General features: G+C 39.4%; 2 protein-coding genes across 5 annotated transcripts in view; both read left to right on the top strand.

The window, feature by feature from the left end:
* The window catches only part of LOC138183632 (uncharacterized), a 249,741-nt gene extending 229,766 nt beyond the window's left edge, over positions 1–19,975 (top strand). Inside the window, exon 6 of the transcript XR_011174106.1 lies at positions 19,406–19,975. The gene's annotated coding sequence lies outside the window, so the exon portion shown is untranslated. The remainder of the gene's footprint in view (positions 1–19,405) is intronic.
* On the top strand, positions 2,892–5,268 carry LOC138183242 (zinc finger protein 510). Of its 4 annotated transcripts, none has more exons than XM_069119915.1 (4): positions 2,892–3,053; positions 3,279–3,594; positions 4,000–4,125; positions 4,358–5,268. In XM_069119915.1, exons 2-4 carry the CDS (start codon positions 3,304–3,306, stop codon positions 5,060–5,062), a joined length of 1,122 nt encoding a protein of 373 aa, XP_068976016.1. In that variant the 5' UTR covers positions 2,892–3,053; positions 3,279–3,303; the 3' UTR covers positions 5,063–5,268. The 4 variants fall into 4 exon arrangements, with proteins under 4 accessions (XP_068976016.1, XP_068976015.1, XP_068976014.1 ...); XM_069119913.1 differs by having other exon boundaries at positions 2,894–3,053; positions 3,298–3,594; positions 4,000–4,103; positions 4,360–5,268; XM_069119912.1 differs by having other exon boundaries at positions 2,894–3,053; positions 3,298–3,594.
* Positions 19,976–20,967: the final 992 nt, after the last annotated feature.

Genomic DNA, 20,967 nt, shown 5'->3' with positions numbered 1-20,967 from the left:
GAGAAAATATAATTCTCCGGTAGTTGGCTGACAATGGAGCCGAAAAGAAAACGAGGGGGAAGTTCTGTAACGAGCGACGCTTTCGTCGCATGGCGATTTGTCTGTTCGCGGGTGGAGAAGTTCGGCCACTTTCGTTCGACGCGTCCTGGAGAGATTGGCCGTTTCACGGGCATAAAGAAGAAAGCCACCCCCTTTAGCCGGCTTTCAGCAAACTCTCTGCCACCCTCTCCTCATGACCCGAAACCGCGGCCGGTTATAAAGCATTCTTCCAGTTTATTAGACGGAGACTCGCGGGCTTCTTTTTATATTAAGCATGTGCATTATTAATGCGCGAGTATAACCGTAAAATGCTGATGAAAAAAAGTTGCGGAGCCCCACGGGCGTTTCTTCGTGGCCAGGCGGGAAGAAGGCTCCTGCGAGATTGCTGCTTGACCGACTATTCCTTCCTCGGTTCCGCTTGATAACGTACTACGAATTTTCACAAACAAATTCTCTTTCCTGTTTAATTTAACTCACATTCTGTAATTTTAACGGTGCTACAAATATTTCATCTTTGGTTCGGTTTTTCTTTATGTAGTTAATAGCTTAGAGAACGATTTGTTTGCCTTCTCTGTTCTTTGAGTAAATACGTAGTAACCTTAAGATGTAATTGATTAAAATGCTTTTACAATTATTGAAATACTTGTAATGAAAATAGATCCGAGTTACCTTTCTTTTCGTTAATTTGTTAATCGCGTCTTGTAATTTGAATACCTTTAGAGGTGAAGTTAAAGATTAATAAATTAATAAATGTTACACGGATCTAACGATACAGAGCTACAAATGCAGAAAATTCCTAGATAAACAATTAAGAGATTGACCGTGCAAATATAATGAAATACTTCATAATACATGAATAGTCATAAATTAAATTAAACTTAACAAACTCGAAGCTACTAACTCAATTGAACTCAGTGTCCTTTAATTTTCAAATTTACAACTTATCTTTCCTCCTCGTCGCGTAATTACGTATATCAGTCGATACTAAAGGAATTCATTAGACACAACGGCAATAAATTATTCAGCGTTACTGCCAATATTTTGATCGACCGATAAACCAGGTGGTAACCAGGGACGTTCTTCGCGTTCACCCATTCCATCCTCTGGTGGCCGCTGAATATTTCATCCGAAAGATCTGTATTTTTCTTCGGGTGATTGTCATTCGACGAGAAGCAGACGCGACGGGGTATGCCGGCAGGCTGAAGCAAAATCAATTATTCATCCGAATTGGTCGGGAAAAAGTCCTAATTATCCGGGGCAAATACAAGCTTAATACGCGGAGAGAAGTGTACCAGCCTTCTTCGTCCTCACTCCTCCCCCTTCCCCTGTCCCTCTCTTTTTCGTTCACCGAGCCCTCCATCGGTTAGTACTTGGGCTCTCACAGTCGGTCTTCAGGCTTCCTTCTTACCGTGAATAACCATTTGTATTTCCAATTAGCTTTGCTAATAAGAAGACGGAGGCATTGCCGTAGTTAAAAAAATGTATAACCTCATCCAGCCACTGGGGAAATAAAGAAAAGCGCCGCTCGGGTATGACAATACCGGCGGGTCGAGCGGGGTTATACCGGCTGAACTACAATTAAAAATCCTCGCTTCACCCTCGCTTAACCCTGCTTCCTCCTTATGCCGTATTAACGACCAGGACGTGCAGGGAGGGGACACGAAACATCCTACCAAACATCCAGCCTTTTTTTCCCAATTTTATGCTTGACCCCATCTCCGCCCCGTCCTTGTCCAGCCTCCATCCTCTCACTGTCCGACTGTCTGCCTGTCTGTCGGTTAGTTCGTATTCTATCTTTATTTCAACAACTCTTCGGTTTTGCCACGATGCGACGATAGCTTCGTTCGATTCACAGTGAACAAGTTTGTTCTTTTACGAAAGTGAACAGTGGTTTTGTGGTGGATGGCAGTGAGATCATGTTAATGTCGCGTTTGTAATACGTACACCGATGGCTACTTGTGAAGCTCGAATTAGAATCTTACAGGAGAAGTTTGAAAGTATTCAGTGGCTATAAAAGGTACTGGCACAACATTGTATTTACTATGGCATTTACATATGAAATAATTAGATCCAAGTATGTTAAAATTCGTATCATTTAGTAATTAGTCTCATACGAGCAGAGAGATTTGATACCGCGAAACTGAAACATAGAACCTGATTAAAAAACGGTTGATGAAAAGACGAGGGCGTGTGTCGATACCGTTTGTATTCATTGTATATTTAAATACAATACGGTCTGTTCTTCGACCTTGACAAAGCTGAAATCTTAGGATCTGTCAGAAATGAAATCGTTTCCTGCCTTCTTGTTACTTATTCGAAATGGAGACAGTGAAAATTGTTCATTTTGAAATTATAAAAAAGATTGGAATTAAATGGACCTTATATGAAAAAATTTTAACGAAATTATTGTTACAATTATTATGAAAAAAAATTATTAAAATAAAATATTTAAATGAAGTACAGTTGCAAAGATATAAATTAAAATTCGTATAGGATTGCAAATCCATTTTTTTCAAGAGTAAAAGTACAATTACGAAATTCAATAAAGACATGAAAAATCATCGAGTAATCAAGGTTTTCGAACCTAAAGAGAAACAGAAAGACAATATACAGTCGGAAAGACCCTATTCGAGATTTTAGCGTTAACGAGTGATAATCTTATCGAATAAAAATGCGAGCAAACGTTAATAGAAAAAGTATTGCTATAGCAATCATTAGGGATCGATCAGGAGGTCGAATTTCATTGAAGGCAGTCCCGTGTTTGCAAACTTGGATTTTCGTGCGGCGACTCCGCCAGGCGCCCTTTGTTGTGCCAACCATCAAAGTCAGCACGAGGTCAACTAAACACAGTTTCTTCTCCGTCACTGTCGTCAACGCGATGTGAAATGTGTGTCGTGTGCTGGCATTCTCGATCACGTACTCGTCGAATTCGATCCGTAGTGAATGAATCAAAATATCGGAACTGCGCGTGGTGGACGAAAATTCTGGTATTTCGCAGGACGCTGATGCCTTACGTAAGTAAATCTTCTTGCGTATTCGTGTAAATTAACATTTTCAACGATTAATCTTAGAGTAATGTGTTTTGCCACAAACATAGTACAATTAACAATTTTTATTATTACATGTAATATTTAATATTTTAAGTATCTTTACAATTTGTATGCTGTAGTGAATAAAAAGTTGCTATTTATTTCTTATTTTAATATCGATGTATTTTGACATTATCGATGTATGTTCAGTTGGTTTACTTCGCAATAGACGACAATGAGAGTGAAAACCGTGCCGAGACAGCGAGTAATTCAAGACAACAGAAACATCGAATCACAGTCGGAAACTTCTAGTGTAAAGTCTGAAAGCACGGGACAATCTTCAAACGACGACAAGAAAGATATGTCGGAAGCTGGCAAAGATGAGTTACAAGGATCGAACGAAGATGTGATTGATTTGAATGGGAATAAAATCAAATCAGAAGATCGATCGAAATCAGTAGCGAAGAAGGACAAGGAGACCTTGAAATATTCGGAGGAAGTATTAGATATGTCGATTAAACTGAAGGTACGATGTGTGACAGCTGTGTTTATGTGTATGTATGTGTGTGTGTACATCGGTATTCGTGGACGACATGATAACACACTCTTGAAAGTCATGGCGCAAATATAAACGGTTACATTGTAATGTCATTCCCTTGAATCTATTAAATAATTCTTATTCGTTACGTGTTAATTATAATTTGTAGACGAAGAAATTCTTTTGAGAATGGATATTTGTAGAAAAAGAGTATATCAACGTTATACAATATAACGTTTATTTATATTGAGTAATTTATTTTCGTTATACAATTTGTGCCAGCTCGATGTACCCGAATGATATTGTTTAATTTTACTGTTTTCAAATTGTATAAGTTTATGGAAATCGTGCAATCGTGCAATTCTTGCAAATCCTATAAATTCGTTTTTATAGGGTGATACCTCTGCGGAAGGAGATTCAGTTCTTCTTAGTTTGATAGCTGGTCCAAGCTGCAAGTATTCCAATTCGCAGTCAACCGAGGATGTAAAGGAATCTATTAGTAACGACGACAATGACAATGTATGATGTATTTATGTTAACAATTGATATGTTGTGGATGTTTGTATATTAGAGACTGTATATCAAAATGTGCTAAGAATATGCTACATTATACTATTTATGAAGTATGGATGATTTTTTGAAACAAAGAAGATCAGATCGACAGTCTGCTAATGAATAAACATCCGTAATCTAAAAACTAATTATAATATTTCCATGTTACTATATCATGAAATTAATCAATATATTCTAGATACTACTTCCAAAGACAGATCTGGAAAACTCCTCAGCGGCTGGTTCCTCGAGCATAGAAGATTCAGGCCCATGCGAAAACGAATTAACCACACAAACCACCAACGATTCGGATAAACCATCAGAAGCTCTTAATTTGTGTAAACGAGATTGTCAGGACGAAGATGATTCGAATCACGGAGTAGGTTCCGATGACAAATTAAAGGACACTTTCCTTTACAAGATCATGACAGATCCAACGTTCTTAGAAAACATACAGAAGCACAAGCAAACGAAACGATACACGTGTCCGTACTGTAAACAAGAATTTAATAACAGCGATGAACAGGCCGACCACATGGATGCGAAGAAAGACGAATCGAATCAGGTGGTTTGCTGCGCGTGCAAAAAGACTTTCGCGCAGAAACGATACCTAAGGTACCATCAGAGATGTCACTCGGAGCGGACCATGTTCACCTGTGATATTTGCACGAAGAAGTACACCAGAATAGACAATTTGTCGAGACACAACGCGTTTCATGTGAATCCAGACAAATTCTCATGCAACTACTGCGAGAAAACGTTCGCGAGGAAAGATCTGCTGAACAAGCATTTGAAGTGTCACGACAACAAGTATCGCTTCTTCTGCGAGATATGTCAGAGATATTTCAAAGGGCCGCTCTCGTTGGAAAACCACAAAAAGAATTTTCACTCTAAGGCTGCATAAGTACGTGGTTTTTAAGCATATTTATAACTGTATTATAGCTGTAAGCTATAGCATATAAGTGAGAGATTAAAATCTTAACTAGTCGCTAATTAAAATGACTCAATATAAAACTTGTATATCATAGTCGATAAATCAAATTAGATGCAGAGTGAATAAATCTTGGGTAAGGAACATTGTATAGAAAATAAATTAAAAGAATACTATCTGGATCTTGTATCATTTATCCTGAATTTAGTTGAACGCGAAAAATCTGGATTCTTATTATGTTTTATTAGTCCTTATTTTTTTATTCGCTGTGTCATTAAATTACTTAATGCTAGATTAATTAGTAATGAACAGTTGATCTCAGCTTTTCTAAGTGCTTGTTGTTCATATACACGTAAGAAATGTAAAACTTTCATACAGATTTCCAAAGTTTTTATATAGAAAGAGAAATGCTATTTTGAAATATAATATTTCTTTCTACAACGATAAGTAACACTTTTCCAACAAAGGAGGGGATTAATAACAGGTAGCCATAATGAATTAATCAAACGCTTCTCGAACGCCTCTAAAGCTCTTTAATTCTCCCAATATAGAACCCGCATGCTGTGACAATATCATCTAATTTCTTGCAAAAGTCACTCCACAGTACGTGTTCCATATCCCTGAAAGAATCGAATGAAGCGAGAGACTTCATTGATCCATTGTTTAAACAACAGAGAGACTTTCGAAGGCATTGCACCCGTACGAGGGATTCAGCAAAAAACCAGAGAAACACTACAAGAAAACTCTTTTACCTTGAATACCTCGCGTGGTCTCGAGAAGTACCTCCGCCCCTTTCTTTCTCTCTTTCCTTTCGGCTCTCTTCCTTTTCTTTTTTCCTTTTTTCTCGTTTGCCCGCTTCCTCTTCGTCGTCCATTCCCCCCATTGCCTCCTATTGCACCGCGGCGTTTTCTCTCACTCCTTATACCTCGAACTTCCAGTTGGAATCTAAAACATAATCCGTTTCTTCCGTTCTACCTCTCGCCCTGGCCACTTCGCGAAAAAAAGCGAGCAGTCTGTTTGTTTCGGCTCAAAGGGCACCGCGGCGCTGCAATAAGGAGCACTTTGAAAATCCGACGTATTACCACGAGAGAGCACATCCAATCGCGAAATAGAACAACCCATGAAGGTTGACCCGCGTCCCTTTCCCCTCCATCTTCACTTTCGCCCCCTCCAACCTCCTGTTTTCTTATTTTTTTCTTGACAGCCTTCTTCCAACTCACTCGTCCCCTCACCACTTTTTCCTTTTTCTTTATCCCCCCCCCCCCCGTTCTTCACTTTCTCTGTCTTTTCCTGTTACTCGGTTCCTTCCACTCGGTCCCCCAGTTTAATGCAATTAAGTCGTGCGTTAAAATATCGTTCTTAATTCGCCGGCGGCACCTTTTGTTTCCTCTGTGGTTTAGCGCGAGGCAGCTTGCGTCGACTCTTCATTCCTGCCACTCTTTCCCTCTGTTTCCCTCCTGTAGCCACGCTTTTCGGCTCTTTTTCTTCGCTTTCCACCACCTTGTTCCCCACTCCTAAGGAGGGAACACACACGGTTGGACCAAGTCGCGAGATGAAACTTCCCTTTTCACGTTTGCAATTATTTTTTCTCTCGCCAACCTGTTTCTTGATGTCCTTCTTATTGAGCACGATTGTGCTTTTACGTGTTTCACTTTGTGCGCATTCAATGGCGAGGGACTTTGTTCCGGACTGCTTTATCCATTTGATACGGTGTACTGTCTAGAGTATGCGTAGGTTGCGAAAACTATTTTCTCTGGGGTTTCAAAGAAGTTTACTTATCGAATATCTGTGTGTGTTCTAGGCAGCTATGAAGTTGGAGTAATTATATCGTCCGTTAGAAAAGTGACACATTTGAGAAGAGAAAAGTTTTTAAACGACGAAATTCGAAAAATTCGAAAATACCACTCAATTTCTAGCGAATAGCTCGCCTTTAGAGTAAATTTTTGCTGTTATCCGTGAACTGACAGTTCTTGGGATGTGTCATCTAGAAAATTGACATATGTGGAAGTTGAGTTGTATGCTCGGGACGAAGACAAAAGTAAAGAAAAGGGTATAATAACTGAAAAGCTTTCATACCTTCTGATTTCGCCAAAGTATTTTTATTGTGCGTTTTATACTTCTCTTCTATTTTTATAATAATATCTCGCTATATCAATTATCCTCGGACGTTCTAGATGTCCTTGCTAAGTCAAAGGATTTTTACGAATTTTTACAGGAGAGCGCAGAAGGAATGCGACGTTGCTTCTCTTTCGTTTACACCTCTTTTTCAACCTCTTGTTACGTTCATGCTTGTCCCTTTGATCCGGCTTATTCGGCCGGCGTATGTCGTGGAGCTGACCAAAAATGTAACAAAGTTTTCGCGAACGTCCTGGCACGAATGCCAGCAGAGATTTTGTGGTCTCTTTGCCGCTCGTCGAACTCTGTTCTTCCTTTGCGTGTTTGACCATCCTCGTCCTTTTGACAATTACATGTCCGGCAAGATTCTTGAATATTCATCAGGAATTCCTCGATTCGTGAAACTGCGTTTGAAGTATTCTTTACTATTCGATGTCGTATTGTAATGGAGGTTCCCAGAAAAATTGTTATGCGGTGATTTCAGTTTTTTCTTACTTAGCTAGGAATTTTTTTGAAGCGATCAACTACTAACTTCGAAACACGTTTATTTTTCCGATACCAAAAGTTCTTTTTTCGAAAGGAAAAAATTGCAAATATTTGCCAATTTATTTATACCATAGCTTCCTTTCTCTTTTCATTCTTTCTTTATACATGAAAACGTCATATTGGAGCGGTGAAGATTAACATTAGAATAAGAAATATATTTTCCATACTTAATGAAGAAATGTGTATGTGAGAATATTATCTTTCCAGTTGCTTTACAAAGAGGGAAGGAATCGGAAATAGAGTAGTTTAGGGATGGTTAGAGGGTAGATGTAATGAATCTCTGGATGTCGAAGAATGGACATTTCCACGTTACACGCGTCTGTAATATCCTCGCCCTCCCGTTGTTCCTTAATCTCTCCTCGCAGCGAAATTTAAGGCATTATACTACGGAAGAATCCCTTTGATGTCGCGCTTTACATACAATATTTACATACTATCGAGGGAAGACTTTAAACTTCTTGAAGATATTTTGGAAGCCCCGGAGTACTTTCCGCCGGGCTTGCTGCATTAAGAATTTAAGGAGGGGTAGACACGGTGGCATTTATTCATTCGGGTATTAATGAAAAGTTCTCGTGGCATTTAGTACAGAAGTAAACATCGTTGAAAGCTCATAAACGGTACCAGGGAATTTATCGATAATTTAACGATTTATTCATTTATCAACCAGATACTTGTTATTCATTTAAATTAATTCTAATTAATCATCCGCTTTTTGTACTTGGAATTTTTATTGTTAGAAGATTTGTAAATCTTCTTAAAGCTTAATTTTGCTCGTACAGAATTTACGCATTCTTAGAGACAGGAAATTTTTAGAAGCTTCAGTGGGATAATTGAGCGACAAAACATTTTCTATAGTTTCAATAAGTGATATTGCATATCCTTTGACTGAAATTATGAGTATTAAGTTAAGTTAGCACTTATTTCTAACGAATATTGTACAATTTGTTATATGTCAAGTTGGAAATCTCGAAATTCGTCAACAGCAGAGGAAATAATCTACAGGTTTGATTTAAAATAAGACATCCAATATCTCCATGAAAGTTGACTTTTTCAGAATCTTTGCTTGTTTTTCCAACAAGATCAATCTTTCTAAAAGAATTCATATATTTTTGATAACTGTAAAGAAACTTTCGTTTTTACTGATTATGATAGTTAATGAGTTGTAATGATCATCAACGTATCACCTCGTATTTCTTTTTTCCATAAAAAGAGTAATTCAGCCGGATGAAGCGAGATTGGTTGGTCTTTCGGAAAGCAACGAATCATCTCGCCTTTTCCCGGTTCGTAATTAACTTGCCCAATTACGAACAATCAAAGCGGCGCTAGAAGCAAATAACTCGACGCGGTGACAATGCGAAGAAAAATCTCAGCCCCTGTTTCTCGTGCAACCCCTTCACGGGGGTGGTTTTCGACGCTGCCGTCCCGGCAGCCACTTTCCGATGTTTTTTCAACGCGGTAAAGTAAGCATAAAAACAAACGTCACGACTTGAGTCGAGACTAGAGTGCACGCATGCAGACTCACGTGGCAGAGTCGGAAAAACAAGCGGCAAAATGTCGGGGGAGGAAAAACCGTGGCGCGCAGATTACTTTACACGCTGTTCGTTTTCTCCGACTCAGGTAGAACTTGAAGTCGACGCGGAACAGCCAACCTATTCGAGGAAAACCAAAGCTACCTGTCACCGGTTCCAAGGACGACAATTGACGACAAAGAGCTTGAAAACTACTTCTGATGCCATCAAGTGCGCGTTCAAAGGAACGCTCGCGTGCGTTCAGCGTATTTCAACGATGCTTTTGCGTCGCCTGCTATCTTCTTCCCTTAATATCTTTATTTCGAGCCTGTAAATAATTCTCTACCTACATATACAGAATCGATGGAATTAAATTTACAAGTTTAAAAATATTATTCTCTCGAAGTAGAAGGTTTCGATACAGCATACAACTAAATTAATCGAGATACGAGAGTCCATTTTTAATGTTTGGTGAGAAATTACGAAAAACTTTCAATTCGATAACTTATTCATTTCTGTGGTTGACAAACTAATGGACAATAGCTTTATGTAATTAGAAAATAGCTGATTAATAATTTTAACCTCCAATAATAAGAATTATTCGAACGATAGAAATTTTAGATCTTGTTTAAATTTCGTTATAAAATGTAAGTAAATATAAAATATCTAAATATTGAATAATATGAAATACTTTAAGGGTGCAATTTTTTTTTTTTTTTTTACTACTAAACAGCATCGTAAAGGATCAAGCATTATTCGTCTAACTGTAAAGAGCTTCGATATTGATCTTCTTTTTTCCTTTAAACAGAATCCTCCATTTTTACCCGAACGTAATGGCCTCAATAATTTGCTCTCTCATTGCACCGTTGATACTGTTGAGATGTGGTGTTACTTCGTTCGTACATAGCTCGACGTCTAAACGCAGGAAAGCTCGCGCGCAGTATTCATTTTGTTTTCGCAGCCACGTATTCTCTTTTGTGATACGCGGCTTTCTGTATTACCATGAGTTCGTACGCCAGGGAACAAGGACTCGTTACGAGACAGACGGTTGTCCTTTGAGTTTTGCTCGCTTAGATTAATATTATATCAATGCTGTGTCAAAGAGAACACCTCTTCCCACCCTCTTTTTCACCCTCTCTATAACGAACGAGGACCCTTTCGCACGTTCGAGGCTCGCTTGAGTGGCCGAGCAACGAGTACCTCGTGAATAATTGACGCGCGAAGCGCGGACCACGAATGCCGTTGAAAACTCTTCGGATTTACTTCGACAGAAGTCCGATTCTACCAATCGTCGAGCGTAGAATGCGAGAAACTCAATCTTGCAGCTAGAAAATTCTTTTTTAGTTTTATACACCAATTAGAAACATTCGAGAGATGGTGATTTACAGGAATTAGAAATTCTTTTAAATTGAAAATCTGCGAGGATAGTTTGTCGTGTAAAGAGTTTTGAGTAATGAAAACTAACATTTCTTCTTGATTCGAAGATTTTCACACTCAAATAGTGAAAATTTGTTGAATAACCGAGTTATAAACATTGTTGCTTTTCATCATGATCAGTAAAACAAATTTTTTCTCAGCGATTACGTCACTCCTTGTTCCAATGGCTAAGTAGAGGCTCGGCTTTTTTCTATGGCAGCCCAACAGACTGGAACATTCTCCGGAGGGTTGGAAGATCGTTTTACATCGGACTCGATATTCCAAGCTCGTCGGCTGGTTTTCCCGACGCGGAATTATCGAGGGGTGGCGCGGCGAGAATTAAGGCTTCTTGCGGCATAAAAAATCTGTGTAATCAATTATCGAACCTTTTACCCCATATTTCACGGCCAATGAGTCGCCACCCCCTCTCCTTGAAGCCCTCCGCGTCGGCTGTGCGAGACTCTCGACCCACCCTCGACACTTTTTAGCCGCTGTGGCTGCTTCTCTTTCCTCAGGTTTTCAGCTTCTCTTTTGCCCCCTCACCAAGGGTTCGGCCTCTTCTTCTATCCGTTTCCTGCTTCAGAGACGCCGTAGACGAGCCTTTGTTTGGGATATCAAATATTTATTTTCTTAAATAACGCAGATGCCCGGCAGAAGGCCGGATCGCGAGCATTCCCCCCTTAATAAATTATCAGCGATTATTGGCCGCGTTTGCCTAGCTACCTCTGGAACCAAGCGTTTTCTTCTTTCTTTATCCTCTCCCCAGTGCCACTCTTAGGAAACCGAGCAAGTTGAGCAGAATCGATTCGGCATTCCGCTTCCTTACATTTGTTGACCAAATATTTCACGAAAAGTTTTCATTTCTTTTTTCTTTCCTTCTCCTTTTTTTTTCTTTTTCGATGAGCGAGGTGAAATACATTATTTACTGGGAAGGGGAAAAATTGGGGGAAATGTTTACGAATGGTACTTCTCTATGTATTCTGTTCATTTTCAACGATATAACAATGCCAAGGAAGGCTATGTTTTAAGAAAAACAATTGAGAAGACCGAATAAGTGATCTTCCATGAATTATTTGATATTATTGAAATGAAAATAAGCTGAGGTTCTATTGTTGGAAATTGAAACGCTTTCTGTATATTGGTTGGAAAATGTCACAGTATCAAAGTATCAATCGTGCCGTTTACAAGTGACAATGATCAACTCCGTAAACTAAACGGTACAGGAAAACGAGTTACATGACGTTACATGGAGTGTTCCTTTGTATTTATGTCTTTTGGTGTCTCGAAAATTAGATATCAATCGTGTAATTATATAATGAAATTAAGAAACTTGTTGGAATACAACGATATTATACATATAGACACAAATAGTCTTATACAGACACCTACACAGGCATTTGAACAGGACACTTACACAGGTCATACCCACTACTGTATAGAGAGTGGGGTTCAAAATCTTTTAAAGGACCATGGGTCACTACAGTCAGTCTGAGAGTAACTGGCCAACTGTCAACAATCCATAAATTCTTTACCTGCACACATTGTTAATTATACCATATCACTCACTTATATTTTAAATACATTTGGTTTCTGTAATTCTGTTTAATAAATATTACCTAATATTATTTCAACATAAACATTGTGTCTTCCACAGATTATTTATCTTAACTTTAAGATTACATTCTAACAAAACTGATAAAAGGATGGAACTGACCAGTTTGGCTTCTGAGAGGTTCAATTATTACCATATTTGTTGCTTCCTCGTCTGTAACTTCATCGTGTATAGTAATTTCAATAACAACCCGCACATGGAATCCATCGTACAGACATTTCTCAACGTTGTATCATACATTACCACGAAAGAGGGCTAATCAATAAGGTCACAAAAGAAGCAGCGCGCCCTGTTAGCATTTAAACAATGAGTGGAATGTTTTCCGCGTGTATAGCCACGAATTCTAATATTAATTTTTATCGAGAATCAAAGCTTATGGAAGGTGGTTCGATAGAAGGTGTACGCTCGACGTGCTGACATATTGATTAAAATGTGAGCGAAGAACGCTTTGTTTCTCTCGTGTCGGGGAAAAAATCATCGCCGTGCTAATTTGAAAATATTGAAGCCACACCGAAGCGTAATAAAGAGAGAGAAAGGGAGGAGAAGCGGGTGAACGGGCGAAAAAGCAAAGGGGGTGGCGTGGTCGATTTATGTACTCCGGCATTCTACGTACGAGGCGTTCGATGGGAAACGTCGCGTCCCCGATACCGATAGGCCTGGGCCTCCTTTGTTTTCTACTAATTAAATTGGCCCACGACCCTTTCGCCACCCCCTCTCCTCCACCCTTTAACCCTTCGCCGAAGCGACCATCGTTTGAACTTTTTCTCCTCGCCGACGATTTCGAAGGGTTTCGCCATCGGTTTCGCGAGATGGACTAATTAATTACCGTGGAAGTGGCCCGTTCATCCTGCTACCCCCTCCCTATCCTCCCCACCCCTTAAGGAGATTTAGCTCTGCGGCTTGGCAGTTGATTTACGCTATACGCGTTATACGATCCTTGTACCTGTCCCCTTGATCGACCCGTGGATTTTCACATGTGTCGTACCGGAAATCAAAGGAAGAATTTGATGGCAATTTAGTCGAGAGTTCGGTCGCGATGGGAACGTTTGCTCCGCGATTACGTGCCTATTAATTCGTTCAAGTTACCCGAGACGCGGTTTGAAGAGTTGCAATATGACTTTAATTGGCAATGATACGTATTATTGGTAACTTTATCGACAAGATTTATTTATTTTATGAAATTTCATGTGACAAATTGTTGCGAACATTTTGCTTACACAAGCTCGGTCTTATTCTACTTACGTAGTATTCTAATGCTTACAGTTGCAAATTTTTACGGGTAAAGTATAGCAAGAAGGAAATTTCAGAATTATATTGATAATATTGGAAAACTATCGGAAGTAATACTAAAATGAACTTTATATAATACGTGTAATAAGTTGAAAAAATTACTCGATAAATCTCGATGTAACTGCTCTTAAGCGATTTTAAGTAATTTCTTCTATGAAACTAACTTTGTGAAACTAACTCGACGTTTATTTCAAATTCTTATAATCATGCTGACTGTTTTAGTGACTGTTTTTTTTTTATAATGGACAATCGTACAATTTTTCAAATCTTTCTGCACGAAGAATTATAACATCATTTATAATTTATATTTCCTTTATGATCTATAATCCTATTATCCTTTATAATTTTTGCTTAAATATGATTATCATTCTCAAGCTACGACTATGTTAGCTAACTACAACTGCAACTACAACTACTAGTCTGCAACTATGCAGATGCTAAAGTAACATTTGAAACATTGCTGATCGAATGATTTTACGTGTCGTATTTCATTTAATAAAAATTTCTCAACGCTCCATGGCAGAAAATAGATTGCAAGCTATGAATAGAACATGAGGAATTGAAGGAACGAGGAATAAACTGCTACGGCCTTCGTGCAAGCCAACAAACGGTCCAATATTGTTTAGACAGCTACACTGAAGTAACTACAGTGAAGTGGAGAACAGAGAGACGAAAATTGATTCGATCGTCGTGATCGTATATGGTCTATAAATAGTGGCACCGATGATGGAAGGCTTTAAACGAGATGATATGGCCTGTGATCGACCCAATCAATGCATCCACTAAATCATCGTCTAAACTGACGGCTGCGACACAGCTAGTTAATATCGTACTGGTGGTGGGCGACCGGAAGGGGCCACTCATCCAACGATTGTCGATGCGTGGCATCTTTATAGGATCACGAATTGTGACGCACTGCTTTTCGTTTCCGCGTATCATCAGATCAGGCTATTAAAATATTACGTTTTTCTTCGATCGATCAAAAGAATAGAAATTTAGAAATTTATTTTCGTTTAGAATATTTAAATTTATGTTCGCGATGAGACCGTGGTAATTTCGAAGAAATTGAATATTCATTTTTAATAGACGTCTAAGTACAATGATCTTTTTATAGTCGAGTGATTATTTATTATTTAACATCGAAAGGAAATGCGATAAAGCGAAACGAGAAGGGTGCTACGCATGACTGAAACGAACGTCACGCTAAGTGGGTGCTTCGATACAAAAAAGAAGGTGCAATTGGTGTCACGTTTCCTGTACCTATTGTCATGTTGAATACAGGAATAAGTATTCAATCTTCTAAATTAACAGGTGTCAAAATGAGATTGGTTTCTGTATATCATTTATAAAGTTATATGATTATTGTCAGAACTAGAGATTCTTCCCTTTCATCAAGATTTTTTAACTTTGTAAAACTTTGTAAATTTCTGTCTTTTGATGTTTCTTTCCTAATATATCTTATATTTAGAATTATTACAATGATTAACTGATTATATACATATGCATGTTATAATATAAGTGATTATTCAACAACATATTCTACATAATAGCGTAGAGTGCATAGTAGCACGAAGCTTACAAACAAAGTATTCATAATTTCACAAAATATGCCTATAGAATATTTTCTGAACGTTACCAAAATCTGCGATATCTGTATCAAAAAATTTCTCACGTAAATTCAATACAAAAATCGTGATACACAGTTAGCTAACACAAATCAAACACCATTTAACCTCGAAGAAGTACGATTTAGGAGAAGCCGGGCGAATGGTAAATAGAAAGAAACTGTCTCACTCTTGACTAAAGATGAGCAATCGTAAAATGCGGAACAGGCGGCCGAAGGGCGCCTAAAAGGATCCCGAGCAGCGATAGGGGCGGAGATGGCTTAATGCCACAGTGTCGAGCAATCGGGTATCGACTTTTCCATTAGCCACAAAAGTTGTGGTCACCGCAACGACGAAATTGGCCGTACCAAAAGGGACGTTTGCGCCAAGGTGACGTCGTCGTTGGCCAGCGTCGCAAGAGGAAACGCTCGAACGACGAGGGTGGACACACCGGTCGGCGAAGACATCGCATCGACGGACAACGAAGGGTGACATTAATTCTCATAACATTTTACGAGGCGGTATCTGACCTGTGTGAAGTCTTCCGACGACCAGAAGCACGGTTTAGGAGTCATAACTTCCAATCACCTTAAGACATGCAGTCGCGGCCAATTCACACAGCCTCCGGATAACCGCTCTTTGTTCAACATTTAGGAGATTGGTACAACCTCTCTTGTTATCTTTTTCCGGTTTACAATTCTCTCGAATAGCGACTAATTTCTTAATGTTTTGGTTACTTCTGAGTTGCAGTAATTTATTATCGCACCGGGCTTTTAATTGATGAGTTAATATTTTTAAATTGAACATATCGGAAGAGTTATCTATTCTAAATTATATAGCAAGCAATAGAGATATATCTGTAATTATATTTTCGTATTTCCTGTCTTTTGTGGGGGAGCAATTTTAAAATTCAATCTATCGTTAACCAATTCCTCGTCGAAATTATCCACTTGATTTTGAAATCCTCTTTGTCAATCCTCTTGAACATTTAGAAGATATTAGGTATGCATAATATTGTGAGAATCTTTTGTGTTAATTAATATTTAATATTTTCCAGAAATCGAGAAATCTTTTGTGTTTTCCATACGCGTGACGACGAACGTTCTCCTAATTAAATACAATAAATATAGCATGTGTCGTACAACGAATAGAATGTCTAAAATAAAAACATTTTTGCAAATTAAGTTACGTATGTATGTCGGGAACCGTTGACGCGGAATCACACAAATCCCGAGTCTAGACAGGTAATAATGGGCGGACTCGGAGTCCGGTGCAACACAGAGTGAATTTCCGTGGCGAATGATATTCCATTTCTATCGTCTCTAAACGTGAAATTCCCTCGACGCCGGCGGCACCGTCGTTTAACCACGCGCGCCTCGGCGAAATATCGACCTCATTATCGGGACGTATCACCGGCAATGAAACGTAAGTCGCCAAACGCGCAACGGATCCCGATGAAAAGACAGCCAACGGTAGACTGGGTGTTCATTACGGCCGGGCCGCTATAGGAATCCATTAATGCGTGAGACGTTGCTGGCGATGAAACCGAGCATAATGCGGCGGCACCTCGTATCTGCGAACGGCCACGAGAAGAACGTTGGAGAGGGTAGAGGAGGAACGAGGGTTCGGTGGAACGTGCCTCGTTAAGGGAAACACAGGACACAGGGTGTAAGGGTGGCCTGAGGCAGGGGGTGTTCGTCGTCGTTAAACCGTACCAGGAATATCGCCGTTCAATTTCGTTCCTCGTGCTACAAAAAAAGAAGAGAAAATAAAAAGAGTGCAGAAAGAGAGAGAGAGAGAGAGAGAGAGAGAGAGAAGGAAACGCTCCCATGCCGCTTGCCGTATCGGCCAACCGAGGTTCTTTTTGATCTCGCTAAAGAATTCATTAAGTTTTGCGGCCGCGGTTAGGTATTAATACGCGGGGGGTGGAAAATGTGCGGCGCGTTTTATGCTCGCCCAAGCACGAGCCTCCTGCTAGTTGCTGGAGAGGTAGGTGGATCTCTTTTCTCCGCCACCATCTCCCTTTGTCTGCCGGATTCTCCTTTGTCCTCCTGTTGCACGATTGTCTATCGATGGCTCTTTGATATTTCCAGGTTTGCCACTTCACGCGGCGCGCCCATTTTTGCTCGCACCCTCTTCGCGTTGCTCCCTTCTATCTATTTCTTCCTTTCTGATATATTCGCCAATAAATACAGACACGTACATGAACATACTCGTTCATTCGCACTTTATATTGATGTCTCAAATCTAACAATTGTTAAATAGTTTCAACATGGTGAATACGTATTTTCTATTTACAAGAATGTATCATATTCTTGTTTCCACATTTCAGCGCGTGATTCTAAGAAAGTTTCTAGAAATTTGATTAGCCCTTACCCCTTTCGAATGACCATCTCAATTTTCTTTGTTATTAGTCGTCGTCACAACGAATCTTGCAAATATACGCCAGGGACAGGGTCAAAGTACGGAACGCGAAACAGGAGGATCTTCTTAAAAAGTTGATATACTGAGTTTTTCTTGGCGGTGATGGGCCAGGATGAAGGTGCCCGGAAAATGCTGACCGGACGATAGAGATCGGATAGAGGGTGGGGAAGTTTAGGTTGCTTCACGCTGTTGGAGTGCATTTGGCCATCAAATAACATCGGCAGCGCCTATAACCGGCTTACGTCCCGACATAAAGTCGGCTTGGGCTTCTCTTACTTCCACGGTCTTTCCTCGCCATCTCGAACCACTAACTCGTGATCAGACCGCCCCGACCACCCGCCGAACTACCCGCCGTATCAGGAGTTGCGGTTCTTGGAGGGCTTAAGCTCGCGATATCAGTTGATTGGGTCTAGAAAGTATCGCCGGAAAAGAGGATTCGTTTCCTGCCGTCGTTGCTCTCACGATTGCTCCGCTTCCTTTCGCACGGGGAGTGTGTTCGCGCGTGAGATTGCTTTTTAAAGAATTGCTAACGAGAATCTATCTGTAAATACCTAGGAATTATGTCTCTCATTGTGGCTTAATGGTAATTGATAGTCGATGACAAAATTACATTTTTAAATAGTAGCAGTTTTTAACCAAGTTTCTATTAAGCTCTGTCTTCTATTATAATGCGTAATTTTCTAATTATCCGATACTTGTGCATGATACAATGGTATTTGGATTTCAACACGTATGCATAACTATCTAAGTTATTTCAATCTTAAAATAATTTTAGAAACGATGCGTCTGAAAAAATATGTAGTATCCTTATAATTTAATGTTGACCTCTAAGATCATATGTTTTAACTATAATAAATATTAAAATCACGTAACTTTCAACTCTTACTACTGTATAAATAATAATTGTTGTCGTCTCCCTTAAAATCCCATGTGTATATGTATTCGTTGATCCATTTCACTACATAGTCGGTTCCGCATCAGTTATAAAACATTTTCCGTTAATAAAAATACGAAAGATATCCACAGCCTTAGTTAATCTACCAGTTCGAACAACCTGGTTCTGCCTCTCTATCCGTTTGGCAGTTTGGCTTTCCCTGATGTTTCCAATTAAACTTTTCGCACTGTTCGACTAGCGATACTTTTCCGGATTATCGGAGCTACGTTTCAACTTGCGGTTACTATGTGGTTGGTGGGTGGATTCGGCGTGGGTCCGAGGAAGGGACCAATAACTTGCCAATATCGGCATTACTGGCGTACTGAGCGCAATATAAACGTTTATGACCCAGTGTGCGTCCATCTGAACCCCTGTCCATTGCTATACCCTGTTCAATCCACTGTTTTTCCAACAGTGGCTCTCAAGTTTTCATTGTGCCCTACTGTTCCATAATAAAATCTATAGGTTCAATATTTTTCAGCTAAAATGTTTTTTACCAAACAAATATTCCAAAATATTCTGAATGAAAAATTCTGTAGCAGAAAATTTGCTTTATTAAAATTATATCCGATATATTAATCTCTCTTGCATAGTGTCTTCTTTCATCTATATATCCTCTATATTTCGATTTCATATTATCTTCATCTCTTTCAATATCCTACCGTCATATGTTTTATCTTTGAATTTCTGGTTCGATGAAATTTGTAATAATTTTTTCCTCCCTAAATATTCAGCAATGAACGTTTAAAAATATTATTATACAGATACATATTATACATATTATACAGATTAATTGTAAACGATACTCGCACTTACTGACACCATATCGCATTTCCTTAAATTACATGTAAATTTGTTTTCTCGTAGCATCGTGGACATGAGAGCTACTGGTTGGAGAATGTCGAGAAGACAGAGAAGGAAAGAAGGGCGAACATCGGTAGCCAATGTGGCTGCAATACAAACCGTCTCTGACCCGTTCCTTCAACATCCCCCGTAGTTGTCGACGATACGTAGCTTTCTATCCGTTGCCCTTTTGCGACGGCTGTGTGTTGGGGGCGCGTGCTTGTGCCCAGGACACTTAATGTTTCTCTATCTATAGTGGTCAGGGCGAGACAGTCTGGTATATTGTTATATACGACATTGTGCGAAGGGCTACGGGGTAAGGAAAGAAGGAAGAGTGGAGCCACGAGAGATATCACCAGCCACCAATTACCAGGACCGACCAAGAGTTATTGAAAAGATCTCCCCATAGGAGAAACCCCGTGGAATTGCGCTTTCCTAGCAGCTAATGAACACTGATTATAGTTCAACGAACGTTTGTCGATGATTTATTGCGCGTTTGCGATACACGATAATGCTGCTTATTATTATAAGATTAAGATTATAATTGTAATTCGACGTATGTTATAGCAGACATAGAATGGTATTACATGATGTGATAATTATCATAATTTTTGAAAAATACCGTGCAATTTAACAGATTCTATTTACCATAGTTTATATCCATTAAAATTCATTTGTTGAAACGATTTAGCGTTTTAGTTTTCTATTATTTCTTCCGTTATCTTCACTAGATTAGGTTTCATTGTATCCAAAATCCGGTAGTTAACTGCGCGTTTCTAACAAATCACAGTAACGGAATTAAAAATTAACAAAATTAATTGATCACATATCGTTAATATAGAGAGTATACCCAATTCTCGATGTAAAGGATAATTTGCAAGGGAATTTATTATTATAAATAAACAGACCAGAATCCGGAAATCTTTTTTTCACGATTGATCAAGAAGTATATACTTCGGCATTAAAGTATTAGCGGAAGCATTTTGCAGTAAGTTCTTCGGAGGCCGTATTTTTAAAGTAACGAGCGAATCAGTCACAAGTCGGACGAATATCACGGCGGTTCGATAAGCTCACGGCTACGGAGCGAGCATTAATTATTCCCTTTAGATTGCGCCTGGTGCGATCCGTAAAATTTCCACCCCAGCGCGGAGCGTCGCCATCAATTTCGCCGCTTTTGCTGCGCAATAAGGTTCTCTCCTACCCGTATTCTCCTGTTGGAGAATCTACGAAAAGGACTTCTTCGTCTCATCGAATGGTAATGCCTGCTTTTACGATCATCATATTTATAAATGTAAGCCCGGATGTGGATCCCTCGTGCTCGACCCCGATGAAAGCAGCCTGTTAATTGGGAATACTGATGGCAGCGGGGAAACCGTATTCGGATCGATGCCGCTCCGATGCCTTCGTTTCCTTCCCTCTTTTCGCCTATCCTCTTGCCTTGGTTTCATCTTCTCTTCGGCCACCCACGCAAGATCATGGCGCCGGATAAGACCCGTGGGACGCTGTCAAAGGGAGCTTATATTTATGAGACTTTCGGCAAACAAATGGATAAATCTAATATCTCGAAGCTCCTTGAGAACGACCAA

The sequence above is a fragment of the Bombus flavifrons genome, chromosome 9 (genome assembly GCF_040668555.2).
Source record: "Bombus flavifrons isolate JBK064 chromosome 9, iyBomFlav1_principal, whole genome shotgun sequence".
NCBI lineage: Eukaryota > Metazoa > Arthropoda > Insecta > Hymenoptera > Apidae > Bombus > Bombus flavifrons.
This window is presented reverse-complemented; position numbering and strand designations above follow the sequence as displayed.

Coding starts and splice junctions, on each gene's coding strand:
- LOC138183242 (XM_069119912.1), top strand. CDS start 2,925: ATGTGTGTCGTGTGCTGGCATTCTCGATCACGTACTCGTCGAATTCGA. Junction 3,054..3,297: donor GCAGGACGCTGATGCCTTAC/GTAAGTAAATCT, acceptor ACTTCGCAATAG/ACGACAATGAGAGTGAAAAC. Junction 4,126..4,357: donor GTAACGACGACAATGACAAT/GTATGATGTATT, acceptor AATATATTCTAG/ATACTACTTCCAAAGACAGA.